Here is a 14,490-nt window from a genome sequence, read left to right on the forward strand (position 1 = left end):
AGTGAAAGAAAGATAGAGTGAAAGAAAGAAAGATATCCATCCAGAGCAGAGGCTCTGAACATCATTTTCCAATCCTCCCGGGCTACAGGCGTGGTGCCAGAGGATTGGAGGACTGCTAATGTTGTACCGTTGTATAAAAAGGGAGAGCGGGATAGACCGAGTCATTGTAGGTCAGTCAGTCTAATCTCGGTGGTGGGCAAATTATTGGAAAAAATTCTGAGGGACAGTGTTAATCGTCATTTAGAAAAGCACGGATTGATCAAGGACAGTCAGCATGGATTTGTTACGGGAAGGTCATGTCTGACTAACTTGATTGAATTTTTTGAGGAGGTAACAAGGAGGGTTGATGAAGGGAGCGCGTTTGATGGAGTCTCCATGGATTTTAGCAAGGCTTTTGACAAGGTCCCATGTGGCAGACTGATCAGAAAAGTAAAAGCCCATGGGATCCAAGGGAAAGTGGCAAATTGGATCCAAAATTGGCTCAGTGGAAGGAAGTTAAGGGCAATGGTTGACAGGTGTTTGTGACTGGAAGGCTGTTTCCAGTGGGGTTCTGCAGGGCTCAGTGTTAGGTCCCTTGCTTTTTGTGATATATATTAATGATTTAGACTTAAATGTAGGGGGCATGATTAAGAAGTTTAGGGATGGTACATAAGATGGCCGTGTGGTTGATAGTGAGGAGGAAAGCTGTAGACTGCAGGAAGGTATCAATGGGCTGGTCAGGTGGGCAGAAAAGTGGCAAATGGAATTCAATCTGGAGAAGTGTGAGGTAATGCATTTGGGGAGAGGAAACAAGGCAAGGGAGTACACAATAAATGGGAGGATACTGAGAGGTGTAGAGGAACAGAGGGACCGCGGAGTGCATGTCCACAGATCCCTGAAGGTCGCAGGATAGGTAGATAAGGCGGCTAAGGAGGCAAACATGATACTTTCCTTTATTAGCTGAGGCATAAAATATAACAGCAGGGAGGTTATGCTAGAACTGTATAAAACATTGGTTAGGCCACAGCTGGAGTACTGTGTACAGTTCTGGTCACCGCATTATTGGAAAGATGTGATTGCACTGGAGAAGGTAATGAGGAGATTTACGAGGATGTTGCCAGGACTGGAGAATTTTAGCTATGAGGAAAGATTGGATAGGCTGGGGTCGTTTTCTTTGGAACAGAGGAGGCTGAGGGGAGATTTAATCGAAGTGTATAAAATTATGAGGGGCCTAGGTATAGTGAATAGGAAGGACCTATTTCCCTTAACAGGGAGGTCAATAACCAGGGGGCATAGATTTAAAGTAATTGGTAGAAGGATTAGATGGAGCTGGGGAGAATTTTTTCCACCCAGAGGGTAGTGGGGGTCTGGAACTCACTGCCTGAAAGGGAGGTAGAGGCAGAAACCCTCAACTCATTTAAAAAGTACTTGGACGTGCACCTGAAGCACCGTAATCAACAAGGCTTCAGACCAAGAGCTGGAAAGTGGGATTCGGCTGGATAGCTCTTTCGGCTGGCACCGACACGATGGGCCGAATGGCCTCCTCCTGTGTCGTAAATTTCTATGATTTATATGGCGCCTTTCATGACCTCAGGACATCCCTAAGAACAGAGACGCCTGGTTTTCAATTGGACAATTTAGTTTTCAGGGGATGGGTGGAGTTGGCGAGCTCGCTTGGTTACAACTCCGATTAAAACTGCACAGTCTGGGAGTTGGGGGATGGGGGAGGAGAAAATGTTCTGGAAAACTCCGCCCGGTGCAGGCGTGGACCTGACCTTTTCACGCGTGCAGCGAGGGAGACCTGCCGCCATTTCCAATCTTCCCCAATCTTGGAGGTACAGCCGTTGCCACAGAGGAGGAGAGATGGGCAACACCTTCTTTTGGCGTTGATCCAATTCAACGATGCCATGGAGACCGCCAGCGATGGGATGGGGGGTGGGGTGGGGTGGGGTGGGGGGGGAAGGGCGTACACTTGCCAAATTGGACAAAATTCACGGCACTTTCATCTATTTGGGCTGTTTTTAACCGCAGGCAGCAAAAATTGAAACCAGCAAACTGGAATAAAATGTGTGAATGGGGAGTCAGGCTGTAAAAGGAAGCCTTTCTGCTCAGTGACCCTGACTAACGAGCAAACACTGCTCTTCAATTAGAACCGTTCTGCAAATCGAATCCGGGTTCTCTGCTTAAATTGCCGGATTTTGCCTGCCATCGTGGCTTGTATTTCTCTCCCCCTGTGGTTGCTTGCACTTCGAAGCTCCTGTAGCCTTCTCATCGTGAAGCCTATCTCCCTGTCCAGAGCCCCTCTGCCAAAATCCCTGTCTGTGTGCTTCTGGAACTCGGCAAACCTGGGTGTGTAGGATTCTTTCACACTTGTTCAAAAAAAAGTGCAAATTCAAACTTTTTAAAACATTTAATAATGTATTTTAAGGAAGCCAATATGTAGATGTATTATAAAATGTAGCAAACCCCTCTTTCTCTCAACACACAGGACTCACTGGATCCTTTTAAGCTAATGTATTTGGTACTTTGCACAGGCCACTCAGCCCATCAATGGAACAGTGAGACTGAGTTCAAACCAGTCCGTTTGGACTCCCTCATACTCCTTGAAAAATAACTCTGAATGGGGTCGAGGAGCAAAGGAGGTGCAGATACACAAATCACGAAAAGTAGCCACGCAGGTTAATAAGGCCATAAAAAAAAGCAAACTAAGCATTGGGGTTCATTTCTAGAGGGATCGAATTGAAAAGCAGAGAAATTATGTTAAACTTGGATAGACCACATTTGGAGTTCTGTGTACAGTTCTGCTCTCCATATTATCAAAAAGATAGAGTCATTGGAGAGGGTGAAAAAAAGATTTACGAGGATGATACCAGAACTGAGAGGTTACGCCTATCAGGAAAGATTGCACAGGCTGGAGCTCTTTCCTCTCGAAAAGAAAGACTGAGGGGTGACCTGATAGAGGTCTTGAAGATTATGAAGTGGTTCGACAGGGTAGTCATAGGGAAGGTGTTTCCGCTTGTTGGGGGGGGGGGCGGGTGGGGAGACCAAAACTAGGGGCCATAAATGTAAGATGGTCACTAATAATTCCAATCGGGAATTCAGGAGAAACTTCTTTACCCAGAGAGTGGTTGGAATGTGGAACTCACTGCCACAAGGAGTAGTTGAGGTGAATAGCAGAGATGCATTTAAGGGGAAGCTAGATAAACACAAGAGCTGCCAGAGGCAGTAGTAGAGGCGGGTACAATTTTGTCTTTTAAAAAGCATTTGGACAGTTACATGGGTAAGATGGGTATAGAGGGATATGGGCCAAGTGCAGGCAATTGGGACGAGCTTGGTGGTATAAACTGGGCGACATGGACATGTTGGGCCGAAGGGCCTGTTTCCATGTTGTAAACTTCTATGATTCTATGATTCTAAGAGGGAGAAAGGAATAGAAGGATATGTTGATAGGGTGAGATGAAGTAGGGAAGGAGGAGGCTCGTGCGGAGCATTAACACCGGCATGGACCAGTTGGGCCGAATGGCCTGTTTCTGTGCTGTAAATTCTATATAATTCCATGTAATACATTCCACACAACACAATGCTGGACGCCCCCAACACTGCCCTCCAGTGGGCTCAGCGTGCCTTGCATTTAGATGACAACAACTTCAGCATGCATCCAACTTACTCCCCTCCCCATGGTGTTAATATTTACTTACGTGCCACACACACACACACACACACTCCCACACATTACTCCATTGAGTTGAGGTTGAACTCCCCCAGGATGTGTTCCTCTCGCACACCCAGCCCCTGGGAGAATGCGCAAACGCCAAAACTACCCTCCTTGCTTCTGGGGCACAGGTACCTCCCCACAGTGGCTCCACCGAGGAACTCAATGCGTGAAAGAACCATGGCATACTGCTCCACCATGCAGGTCCCTCCCCGGGCACACGCGAGACCGCTGATTCAGGGTAAAACTGGCCCACTCTCAGCTTCCCTTTTCCCTTCAGGATTGTGGGGTAAGGGGGCATCCAAGGTACCACTCAAATCCTTGCTGGGCACCCCGCCCAGAACGGAAGCAGAGGCGAGGCTGAGGAGAAATGCCAGCCGGCCTGATGGCACTGTACAGCTGTGGGGGGGGGCGTATACAGCGTTCCCTGCGGAATGCCCTCATGGCCTTGGCAGTGAGGTTCGAGCCAGAACCCCTGAGCCACCCCTCAGATTGAAACAGTCGGGATTGAGCAGCGCAGCACCAATTGGAGGCTTACTGGTGAATCAGTGGCACGTTTCGTTTGCGAGTGGAATCATAGCTGTTAAGAGGCCCTCTGAACTTTCCAGGAGGCTGCTGATTCACACCGGATGCCCAGTTTGTGGGTTGTGGCCATTGTTTGGGGCCTGTCGCAATATCAAAGTTTCTGCGCTTGCAGTTTTAACTGGGAGTGTTTCGCAAGGGAACAGGCATGTCGCCAAGTCTGGCCTCAACCCTGCGTGCCTTTGTTGCGAACTCGGCCATCGAAGTCGAGAGCTTACCTCCCTGTGTCGGAGCTGAGCAGTCTGTCCTTCGTGGTAATAGTTGTAGGTCTTCAAGTGTCCGAGGAGCTCCTTCCTAGAAAGGAGAGGAAGGAACATTTTTATTTTTGCCTCTTTATTTTCCCTCCACTCTCGTTGCCACATGTGGCTCAGTGGGCAGCTCACTGGCCTCTGAGTCAGATGATCATGGGTTCAACTCCCACTCCAGAGACTTGAGCACATAATCCAGGCTTACACTCCCAGTGCAGTACTGAGGGAGTGCGACACTGCTGGAGGTGCCGTCTTTCAGATAAAACGTGAAACCGAGGCCCCGTCTGCCCTCTCAGGTAGACACAAAAGATCCCATGGCACTATTTGAAGCAAGAGTAAGGGAATTCTCCCCAGTGTCCTGGCCAATATTTATCCCTCAACCAACATCACTAAAAACAGATGTTCTGATCATTATCACATTGCTGTTTGTGGGATCTTGCTGTGCGCAAATTGGTTGCTGTGTTTCCTACATTACAACAGTGACTACACTTTGAAAGTATTTCATTGGCTGTAAAGCACTTTGGGACATCCTGAGGCAGTGAAAGGCGCTATCGAAATGCAAGTTCTTTTTCTTTTCAAACAGTTCCAAGCTGAGAAGGGAAGCAAGCAAGCAGACATCAGCTGCCCTACCCTACCACTCCTGCTCAGGGCAGCAATAGGCCATAGACTGGTGATAATGGGAATGGTCGCGTACAGGTTATTGTCGTGCACCAGCACCCAGAGGTTATCAGTTCAAATCCCACTGTGGGAGGTTGTAAAATTGAATTCAATAAATTTATGGGCTGGCAGCAGGAAAAATAAGACTGTGGGAGCTGTTGAGTTCTCTCAAAAGTCCAACTGATGGACTGATCCCCTTTCAGGGAAGGGAACCTGAAACCCCAGTCTGGCCTACATGTGACTCATCCTGCACTGTTGCCCTCCAGTGTCCTTGCAAGCCATTCGGTTGTCAAGCCAACCAGGGATGGCCAATAAATATGTCCTGGTCAGTGTGATGCGGCTGAGATTGGAAGCTTCCAATGGCAGGTGGGTGGGGAAGAGAACAAGAAGAATATTAAAAATAGCATTTGATAACCTGCATCCAGTCACATTTTCTGCCCCAATCTGAGCACCATAGTGCTCCCAGGGAAACTATTTTTATTTTTGTTTGCAAGATGAGGGACGGCAAAGCAGAGAAACGGGAGAATCCCCCCCATCGCCTTGTTCCTCCAGCCTCAAAACGCTCTCCGGTCAGGTGTCAGACACTAGACGCTGAGTTAAGCTCATTCCACTCAGCCTCAGCAATGTTTCTTGACCGCAGTAAACATTTCAATGGCCCCCACACCAGCCTTGGCCATCTGAGCCAGGCAGCCAACTCAGTGCCCATCTCAGTGCCCATCCAAGCCAGTGGGCAGGTGGACGATGAGTCAGTCTGGGCTGGATTCGAGAGAGGTAGCACTGGCCTTTAACCCTCCTCAGCACCCTGGCCCATGGGTAAAAGGGGTTTCAGGAATGAACACAGGTAACATCACAGCCCCAAACAACAACAACAAGTTGCATTTATATCGTCCCTTTAACATCGCAAGGTGCTTCACGGGAGCGTTATCAGACAACAACTGACACCCAACCAAACAAGGAGATATTAAGGCAAAAGCTTGGTCAAAGAGGTTAAGATTTTAAGGAGCGTCTTGGAGGAGAGAAAGAGGTTTGGGGAGGGAATTCCAGAGCTTAGGGCCTAGGGGCACGGCCGCCAATGGTGGCAAGAGGCCAGAATTACGGGGCATGAATATTGTATGGATGTTGGGTTTAACACTTCATAACAAAAGGAATGGGTAGATGTTTTGACATCAGCCGTTGCCATGGAGCTAGGGAGCAGACAAGGGGAACGTTGAAGCTGCAGTGTTAGTTTTCAGTCTTCACTTTCTAATGACTTGTCAAACAATGTTACGAGTTCAAAAGCGAAGGCCTCGGATCAGGTGCCATGAGTCGAGAGCTTGGTGCACTGAAAGGGGAACAGAGAACTTCAGTTTAAGGAACTGATGAGCACTTCCACAAAAGGAGGTTGATTTATTTTTGGACTTTAGTCCCATTGCGGATTGGCTTCATCCCCTGCAATTTAAACAAGGCCCTTCTTGTGCACTGGGTCCCCCTCGTTTTCTCCCTCGCTGAGTTCTGGTTCCGCTGGTGGCCAGTCATCCTCCTTTACCTCGTGAAAGAGGCCCACGCTTCGCCCAGACAGTAATTGTCAGCAGGCTATTGGACCACAGGGGGCATCACATCCCGGCCCAACCCTGTCCCTCACTCAACATCCATGTTGTACCATAGAAGCTTGCAGCTCAGAAGGCGGCCATTCGGCCCCTCATGTAGGGTTGCCAACTCTGGTCGGACATGTTCCTGGAGGTTTCATCACATGACCTCCCACCTCCAACCGCCCCACCCAGTCAAACAGCCTCCCTTTTTAAAAAAAAATAAATCCTTCTCCAATATTTTTATAACCAGTAAACGAAAATGAAAATCGCAGCAGCCTCCTTCCTGTCCAGGGGGACTCTCACTCACTTGGGAATATACTTGTCTTCCCCAATCCTCACGGGGTCCTCCATCATGGGCGGGACGGTCATCCTTCGCAGGCTCTGGTGAGAAAGACAGAAAAAGATGGCACTCAGTAGAGGGGGTATCGATCGGTGGGTGCAAGGCCTCTGCGCTGGCAGAGTTCCCATTGGGCCAATGCCAATCCCAGTAAGCGCCCGCTCTCGAGACCTCCGCCATGAGAGTCGCTGACCCAGACTGGAGTCCTGCTCGACCCAGATCCCAACCATTTCTCCTTTACTCCAGTTGTGTGCTGCACTGTGGCCCGATGCATTTAAAGGGGATGCTAGATATTCCTCGGTTTCATTATCAACAGAAAAGGGTAATAATAGAGCATAGGACTAAGTGCTGCAGGACATCAGCTTGGCATACAACACCAAGGTGTTATTAAAGACCAGCTCACACTAGTAATTGTCCAAAGATGCTGCATTTCTCTGGGAAAGGGCCAGTCTGAGGCCAGTGATTACACACATGCGGGGGGAGGGGAGGGGGAAAGGGACGAGGGGGAGGGGAGGGGGAAAGGGACGAGGGGGAGGGGAGGGGGAATGAGGGAGAGATGATCTGGGGGTGAGAGGCACCTCATGAAATATGCCATTGGTTGGAGGTCTCTGTCAATGCAGTAACATTACAAGTTTCATCCCATCTCCTGCTGAGAGCAGCAGTACCACAGTGACAGTGACAAGTAACACATTTAAATCGTGCTATCCTGACCCTATGGGAGTAGCATTGTTCCTTGGAGTGAGAAGGTCCTGGCTTCAAACCCCTCTCCAGGATAATGATCACAGTAAGAGGGATACAAGTCTTCAGATGAGACCTGAAACCAAGACTACAGCTGCTTGTTAAAATGAGTCCTGTGGAGGTTTAAGATCCCAAGGCACTATTCAAAAGAAGAGCAAGTGATTTTCCCCACTGCCCTGCTCGACATTTCTCTTCAATCACCAGCTCTGGTCATTGCTGTCTGTGGGGTCATTTGCTTTCAAGACAACAAATCAGTTACTGCACTTCCAAGTGATAGATTACACGAGGTGTTTGAGATGATCGAGAGAGTGAACTTGCGTTGATATGGCATTTTTTACAACCCCAGAATGTCCCCAAGTGCTTCACAGTCGATGAATTATATTTTTGAAGTGTAATCAATGTTCATTTGTAGGCAACATGGCAGCTCAGGTGGGCACAGCAAGATCCCACAAACAAGAATGAGATAAAAGACTGGATGATCTGTTTTCTTGGTGTTGTTTGAGCAATAGATACTGGTCAGGACACCGGGAGATCTCCCTGCTCTTCTTCGAAGTCGTGTAATGGGATCTTTTTTTAAAATCACCTGAGAGGGCAGACGGGCCTCGGTTTAACATTCCAGTCAGGGCGGCACCTCTGACAGTGCAGCACTCCCTCAGGACTGTACTGTGCTCAAGTCTCTGGAGTGGGGCTTGAACCCATGACCTTCTGACTCTCAGAGGGAGGAGTATGCGACCAACTGAGCCACAGCTGACACTAAGGTGCTGTAGAACGGAAAATCATTCAACAGAAAAGAACCGAAGTTGCTTTATCTGCTGCCAGGGGAAAGAGAAGCAGAAGGTTCGTGCTCATGGATCATGGCTGAGGTTGTCTCTCCGGACATGGAAACACATCATTACACGTCCTGCGGCAAACGGGTCGTCCAGAGGAAAGGGGAATTGTCGCAACAAGGCCAATGACTTGACGTGAATCTGTATCACACGCCGTTTCCACTCCCTGCTTGCTGTGGAGATTGTGAAAGGAGGATCCAGCTCTGAGCGAACACCAACGCCATGGTACAAATCTTCACTCGCGACGGTGCAGTGGACAGGGCCAAAAAAAAACAAACAATCACGTCTGGTAACTGAGCCTGTTGTCAGCCAGGCTAGGAGTGCCTTGCGGCCCACAGACACCAAACGAGAAGAAATGGAAGATAAGAACAGGAGTTGGCCATTCAGCCCCTCCAGCCTGTTCCGCCATTCAATTAGATCATGGCAGTTCTGTATTTTAAATCCATCTAACCGCTTCGATTCCGTGACCCTTAATACCACTCCAGTCCCCAGTCCAGAAATTTGAGCACAAAACCGAGACTGACACTTCAGTGCAGTACTGAGGGAGTGCTGCACTGTCGGAGGTGCCGACTTTCGGAAGTGACGTTAAACTGAGGCCCCGTCTGCCCTCTCAGGTGGACGTAAAAGATCCCACGGCATTACTGAAGAGCGGGGAGTTCTCCTCGGTGTCCTGGCCAATATTTATCCCTCAACCAACATCAGTAAAACAGATTATCTGGTCATCATCACATCTGTTTGTGGGACCTTGCTGTGCGCAAAATGGCTGCCGTGTTTCCTACATTACAACAGTGACTACACTTCAAAAGTACTTCATTATCTGTAAAGTGCCTTGGGACTTCCTGAGGTTGTGAAAGACGCTATATAAATGCAAGGCTTTAATTCTTCTACTCCTGCCGAACAAAAATTTACCAATCTCCGTTTTGAAATTTTCAATTGACCCCCAGCCTCAACAGCTTTTTGGGGGAGAGAGTTCCAGATTTCCACTCCCCTTTGTGTGAAGAAGTGTTTCCTGACATCACCCCTGAACGGCCTGGCTCTAATTTTAAGGTTACTCCCCCTTGTTCTGGACTCTCCCACCAGAGGAAATAGTTTCTCTCCATCAACCCTATCAAATCCTTTAAACATCTTAATTACCTCAATTAGATCACCCCTTAATCTTCTATACTCAAGGGAATCCAAGCCTACTCCATGCAACCTGCCCTCGTAATTTAACCCTTTTAACCCCAGTATCACTCTGGTCAATCTGCACCTCACCTCTTCCAATATATCCTTCCTGAGGTGCGGTGCCCACAACTGAGCACAGATGGGGTCTGACTCGATCTTTATACAACTGGAGGGTATCTTCCACCCCTTGAGAGGAAGGCTAACATTCCACGAAGCTTTTAAATTCTCTCTTGTACTTGTCCGTCACTGATTTCTATACTTGAACCCCGAAACCTCTCTGCTCCTCCACAGTTCCGAGCTTCTCCCCATTTGGAAAATAAGCTCGTACAAAGGAAGTAAAACGTGGTGGGTCAGTGAGGGGATCCTCGAGCCAAATGGCAGAAGTGCAGTTGGTTCCAGATGGAGAAAACACAGCTGACTTTCAGATCCTCATTTATTGAGCAGCTTCCTCTATTTTAAAAGAACAGCCCATCTGACTCTGAATCACAACCATTGTGTGAACTCTGTCGTAATCGCTCAATGCAGCTGCATCTGGTGCTCAAACCGTCAGAGGGCTTCCTGCATGAGACGAGATCTGTAGAAAGTGCCCATTTCAGCAATGCTGATTCAGAGTCCGAAAGCCAAGCTGCTGCAGCAGATTCCTGCTGCTGTTCTTAAAAAAAAAACCCTTCTCTTCTTCAATCAGCTCAGTGGAACCGAATAATTAATTGTACATTTCTCATCGAGCGACGGTTAAATGAAGTAGTGAGGAGGCCTGGGGGCAGACGGATACTTGGAATCCCTAAAGTAATTTGTCACCTCTTTCCTGACATTGAATCACATTGAAATTCTGCCTTGAAAATACAGCATCATTATACAACGTGCACTGCCTGTTACGTAAGGTGTATACTGTTTCTCCTATTAATCGGTTGTGGATTCTCATTCAATGAGTGTACAGTAATGATATCATTAGTCTTTCATTGTGTGTCACTGTACCTCATTGACACTCAGAGCTGGTTTTATAAGAAGGCTCAAGGAGGTGGGAGAAAATGGTTATATTTCTTGTAGACTGTGATTATAGGTGATAACCCAAATGATGGAGAGGCAGGGTAGCCTTCTTTGCATCACTAAATTCAGGGATCAGTAAAAGCCATTTGATCCATCGAATCTCATCCTACAGAATCCCCTATCCCACATCCCACCCCCCACAAATCTGAAGAAACTATGTGCAAGGGCGCAGGGGCAGCCCAGTGCCAAGTTTCCCCACGGGGCAGTGTGGGTATAAACTCATGTGCCAGGTGTTGGCGTGCCAAAGTCCCACCACATGACTTGTCTCGTTAAATGGATTACAGAGCTTGGATACATGTCCTAGGGTGGTTTCAAGGCCGCCAACTAACCTTGGGATTCAGCTGTCGATTCTAACGGACTCAAACCTTGCTCTTATCACCTGTGCCTTATCGAATTACACTGAGATTACAACATCGGAAACAGGCCGTTTGATCCAACCAGTCCGCGGTGATGCTCATCCTCCACACGAGCAGTATCCCGAATCCCATGCACCTGCCCGATTCCCATATCCCATTATTGCCCTTTTGTTTAACCACCTATCTAACCTATTCTTAAATGTTGACCTGGTCTCTGCTTCAATCACGAACTTTGGTCGTGAACTCCAAAGCCTCACAAACCTGTGCGTGGAAAAAGTTTCTCTTGTTCTCTGTCCTAAATCTCTTATATTTAATCTTGTATCTAGACCCATCACTCTCTGGTTAACAGTCTGTTTCTAACTACTCTGTACCATTCCGTCATCATTTCAAACACCTCCATCAAAACACCCCATAATCTCCTCAGTTCTAATGAAAACAGCCCCAATCCTTCAAGTCTCTTTGTGTTTGTATTTCCTCATTCCAGACAGCACCTTGGTGAATCTGCTCTGCACCCTGTCTATTGCCTATAGTGTGGAAGGGTATATGTTCAATTCAATTCCCACCGGTCACTCACTCCTTGGCATCTATTTATGTATAAACCATCTGCGTCCATCGGCAAGTTACCAGAAGAGAGCGGAAATCCTAACCTTCACCGGCACTCAAATGGTAGAGAAGTCAGAAGCTCCCTCTGGGCCATTCACAGAATAAGGCAGCCTGCAGCTGTGAACGGAGAGTGTGGCCTAAACACTGTGCACAGAGGCCAATCCAGGAAGTGTGTGGGTGGCTTGGTGCAGTGAGGAGACCAAAAGGTGCAGGAAGGACAGCACGGAAGTTGTTTTTAAAAGGGCCCGGCCCACGGCACGCGCGGCAGCAGGGTTGGCACACCGCACTGAAGCAGGGCCCGGCCCACCGTATAGAAGCAGGGCCCGGCACACCGCACTGAAGCAGGGCCCGGCACACCGCACTGAAGCAGGGCCCGGCACACCGCACTGAAGCAGGGCCCGGCACACCGCACTGAAGCAGGGCCCGGCACACCGCACTGAAGCAGGGCCCGGCACACCGCACTGAAGCAGGGCCCGGCACACCGCACTGAAGCAGGGCCCGGCACACCGCACTGAAGCAGGGCCCGGCACACCGCACTGAAGCAGGGCCCGGCACACCGCACTGAAGCAGGGCCCGGCACACCGCACTGAAGCAGGGCCCGGCACACCGCACTGAAGCAGGGCCCGGCACACCGCACTGAAGCAGGGCCCGGCACACCGCACTGAAGCAGGGCCCGGCACACCGCACTGAAGCAGGGCCCGGCACACCGCACTGAAGCAGGGCCCGGCACACCGCACTGAAGCAGGGCCCGGCACACCGCACTGAAGCAGGGCCCGGCACACCGCACTGAAGCAGGGCCCGGCACACCGCACTGAAGCAGGGCCCGGCACACCGCACTGAAGCAGGGCCCGGCACACCGCACTGAAGCAAGGCCCGGCACACCGCACTGAAGCAGGGCCCGGCACACCGCACTGAAGCAGGGCCCGGCACACCGCACTGAAGCAGGGCCCGGCACACCGCACTGAAGCAGGGTTGGCACACCGTACAGAAGCAGGGCCCGGCACACCGTACAGAAGCAGGGCCCGGCACACCGTACAGAAGCAGGGCCCGGCACACCGTACAGAAGCAGGGCCCGGCACACCGTACAGAAGCAGGGCCCGGCACACCGTACAGAAGCAGGGCCCGGCACGCCGTACAGAAGCAGGGCCCGGCACGCCGTACAGAAGCAGGGCCCGGCACGCCGTACAGAAGCAGGGCTGGCAAACGTGGCACAATGTGTCCTTCAGAGGTGAAAGGGCTGAGCACCCTGGATTTTCTGTGGACCAATTTCCCCACCAGAATCATTACCAGTCAGGCGTGAAGTGCAATCGTTGGAGGCCACATCTGTGCCTCATTAAAGCGCTGCTAAATCCAACAATTGCTGCTCCCCTGACAGCGCCAGTGTCTCAAGAGTTCTCACGTCAGTACCATAAATGGCCTCAAATCGGAACTTCTGCACCGTGCAGGGACACCGCTGGGACCCAACATATCGGATCAGAAAAATTAATAGACACGGTGAATGAAATAGCTGGTGATTTAAGGACAAGTCAAAAGAGTATTAAATTTCACAGCCCAATGAAACGAAAGCTCATGGAGCTGGCTCAATGCTGCTTCTATTTTTAAAGATTACACATGTGGCGGTTGCTGGGATCCGTGCCAGTGAATAACAGCGCTGGTGTGAACACAGAGGAGTTTTCCTCAGATTGTGCCAGTGATGAGATTCCATTCCAGGATCTGTCTCCAGTCCGTCCCTCCACTCCTTAAGGCTTGTGGGGGGGGGTGGGGGGGTGGGGGATAGTTCGACAGGACGAGCCGACCTCTAGTAACCTCACCTAACTGCTCATTCTTCATGGATGAGTCCAGACAGTGAGCGTTTGCCAGGCTCATCCCGCTGTTGGGAGACGTGCTGCCCAATCTGATCCGAACCTCTCTCAGCCGCCTGCCAAGACTATCCCAAGGCTGATTGTTCCCTTTTCCTAACCCAGGGGCACGCTGCACTCAGCAATCCTCTCCTGCTGCTCGATCTTGATCAGACCGTTTCATTGTTAGCAAAGCTTGTCTTTCCTTTCTTCATCGGCAAAAGCGTTAATGTAAAAGAGGGCTCAGTCCCTTTAAATCAAAGTCCTTGCCTTTCTGAAGGAAGCTGGGGACTGAGCCGAACACATCAATTAGCAAAAGCAAGCCAGGCACAATCTCACAGTAGCAAAATGGTCCTGCAAATGAAAACAAGGCGAGGAAAGAAAAGAGTCTATTGCTCCAAGGCTGCATCTCAGAAAGGAGCAGGTTTCTACGCCCTTATTACCTTTTTAAAAGCCTCTTTATTCCATCGCTGCAGGGAGCCGGCGGTCGATCGCACGCCCCGCCTGAGAAGCTCTTTCCAAAAGCCTTGGCCATGGCTCGCGTTTCTTTTTAAATCGACAGCGGCACTGTGCTCATTTCAGATGATTGATGGGGCCAGCGGCCAATCAGCGGCAAGGGACGAGCGGCAACATTGGATGTAAAGGCAACAAAGGGGCAACTCGACCAATGAGCGTGAAGTAGGGCGGGGCCCTAGTGCAGACACTGACAGTCTGCGTCAGGTCGTATTTAAAGACACACACACACACACAGATAAATATCTCTGGATGTCATCACATTATATAGATTCGTGTCGAAAGATACTCAGCTACACACAGCAATCAAAAGAGGTCCAG

The 14,490-nt window shown here is 49.8% G+C and overlaps 1 protein-coding gene across 4 annotated transcripts in view; it reads right to left on the reverse strand.

The window, feature by feature from the left end:
* rassf2a (Ras association domain family member 2a) overlaps positions 1 to 14,490 on the reverse strand; it is a 48,769-nt gene that overhangs the window by 22,131 nt on the left and 12,148 nt on the right. For 2 of the 4 annotated variants that reach the window (XR_010966486.1, XM_068001037.1), the window contains exons 1-2: positions 14,100 to 14,211; positions 4,492 to 4,567 (exon numbers count right to left, since the gene is read on the reverse strand). Coding sequence is in view for 3 of the 4 variants with exons in the window: in XM_068001037.1 (XP_067857138.1) it covers positions 4,492 to 4,567; positions 14,100 to 14,191 (168 nt within the window). In the remaining variant the exon portion in view is untranslated. Of the gene's footprint in view, positions 1 to 4,491; positions 4,568 to 7,053; positions 7,128 to 14,099; positions 14,212 to 14,490 lie in introns of those variants that run through there. The other 2 variants (XM_068001038.1, XM_068001039.1) reach the window with 2 other exon arrangements.

This window comes from Heptranchias perlo, chromosome 20, assembly GCF_035084215.1.
Source record: "Heptranchias perlo isolate sHepPer1 chromosome 20, sHepPer1.hap1, whole genome shotgun sequence".
Taxonomy (NCBI): Eukaryota; Metazoa; Chordata; class Chondrichthyes; order Hexanchiformes; family Hexanchidae; genus Heptranchias; species Heptranchias perlo.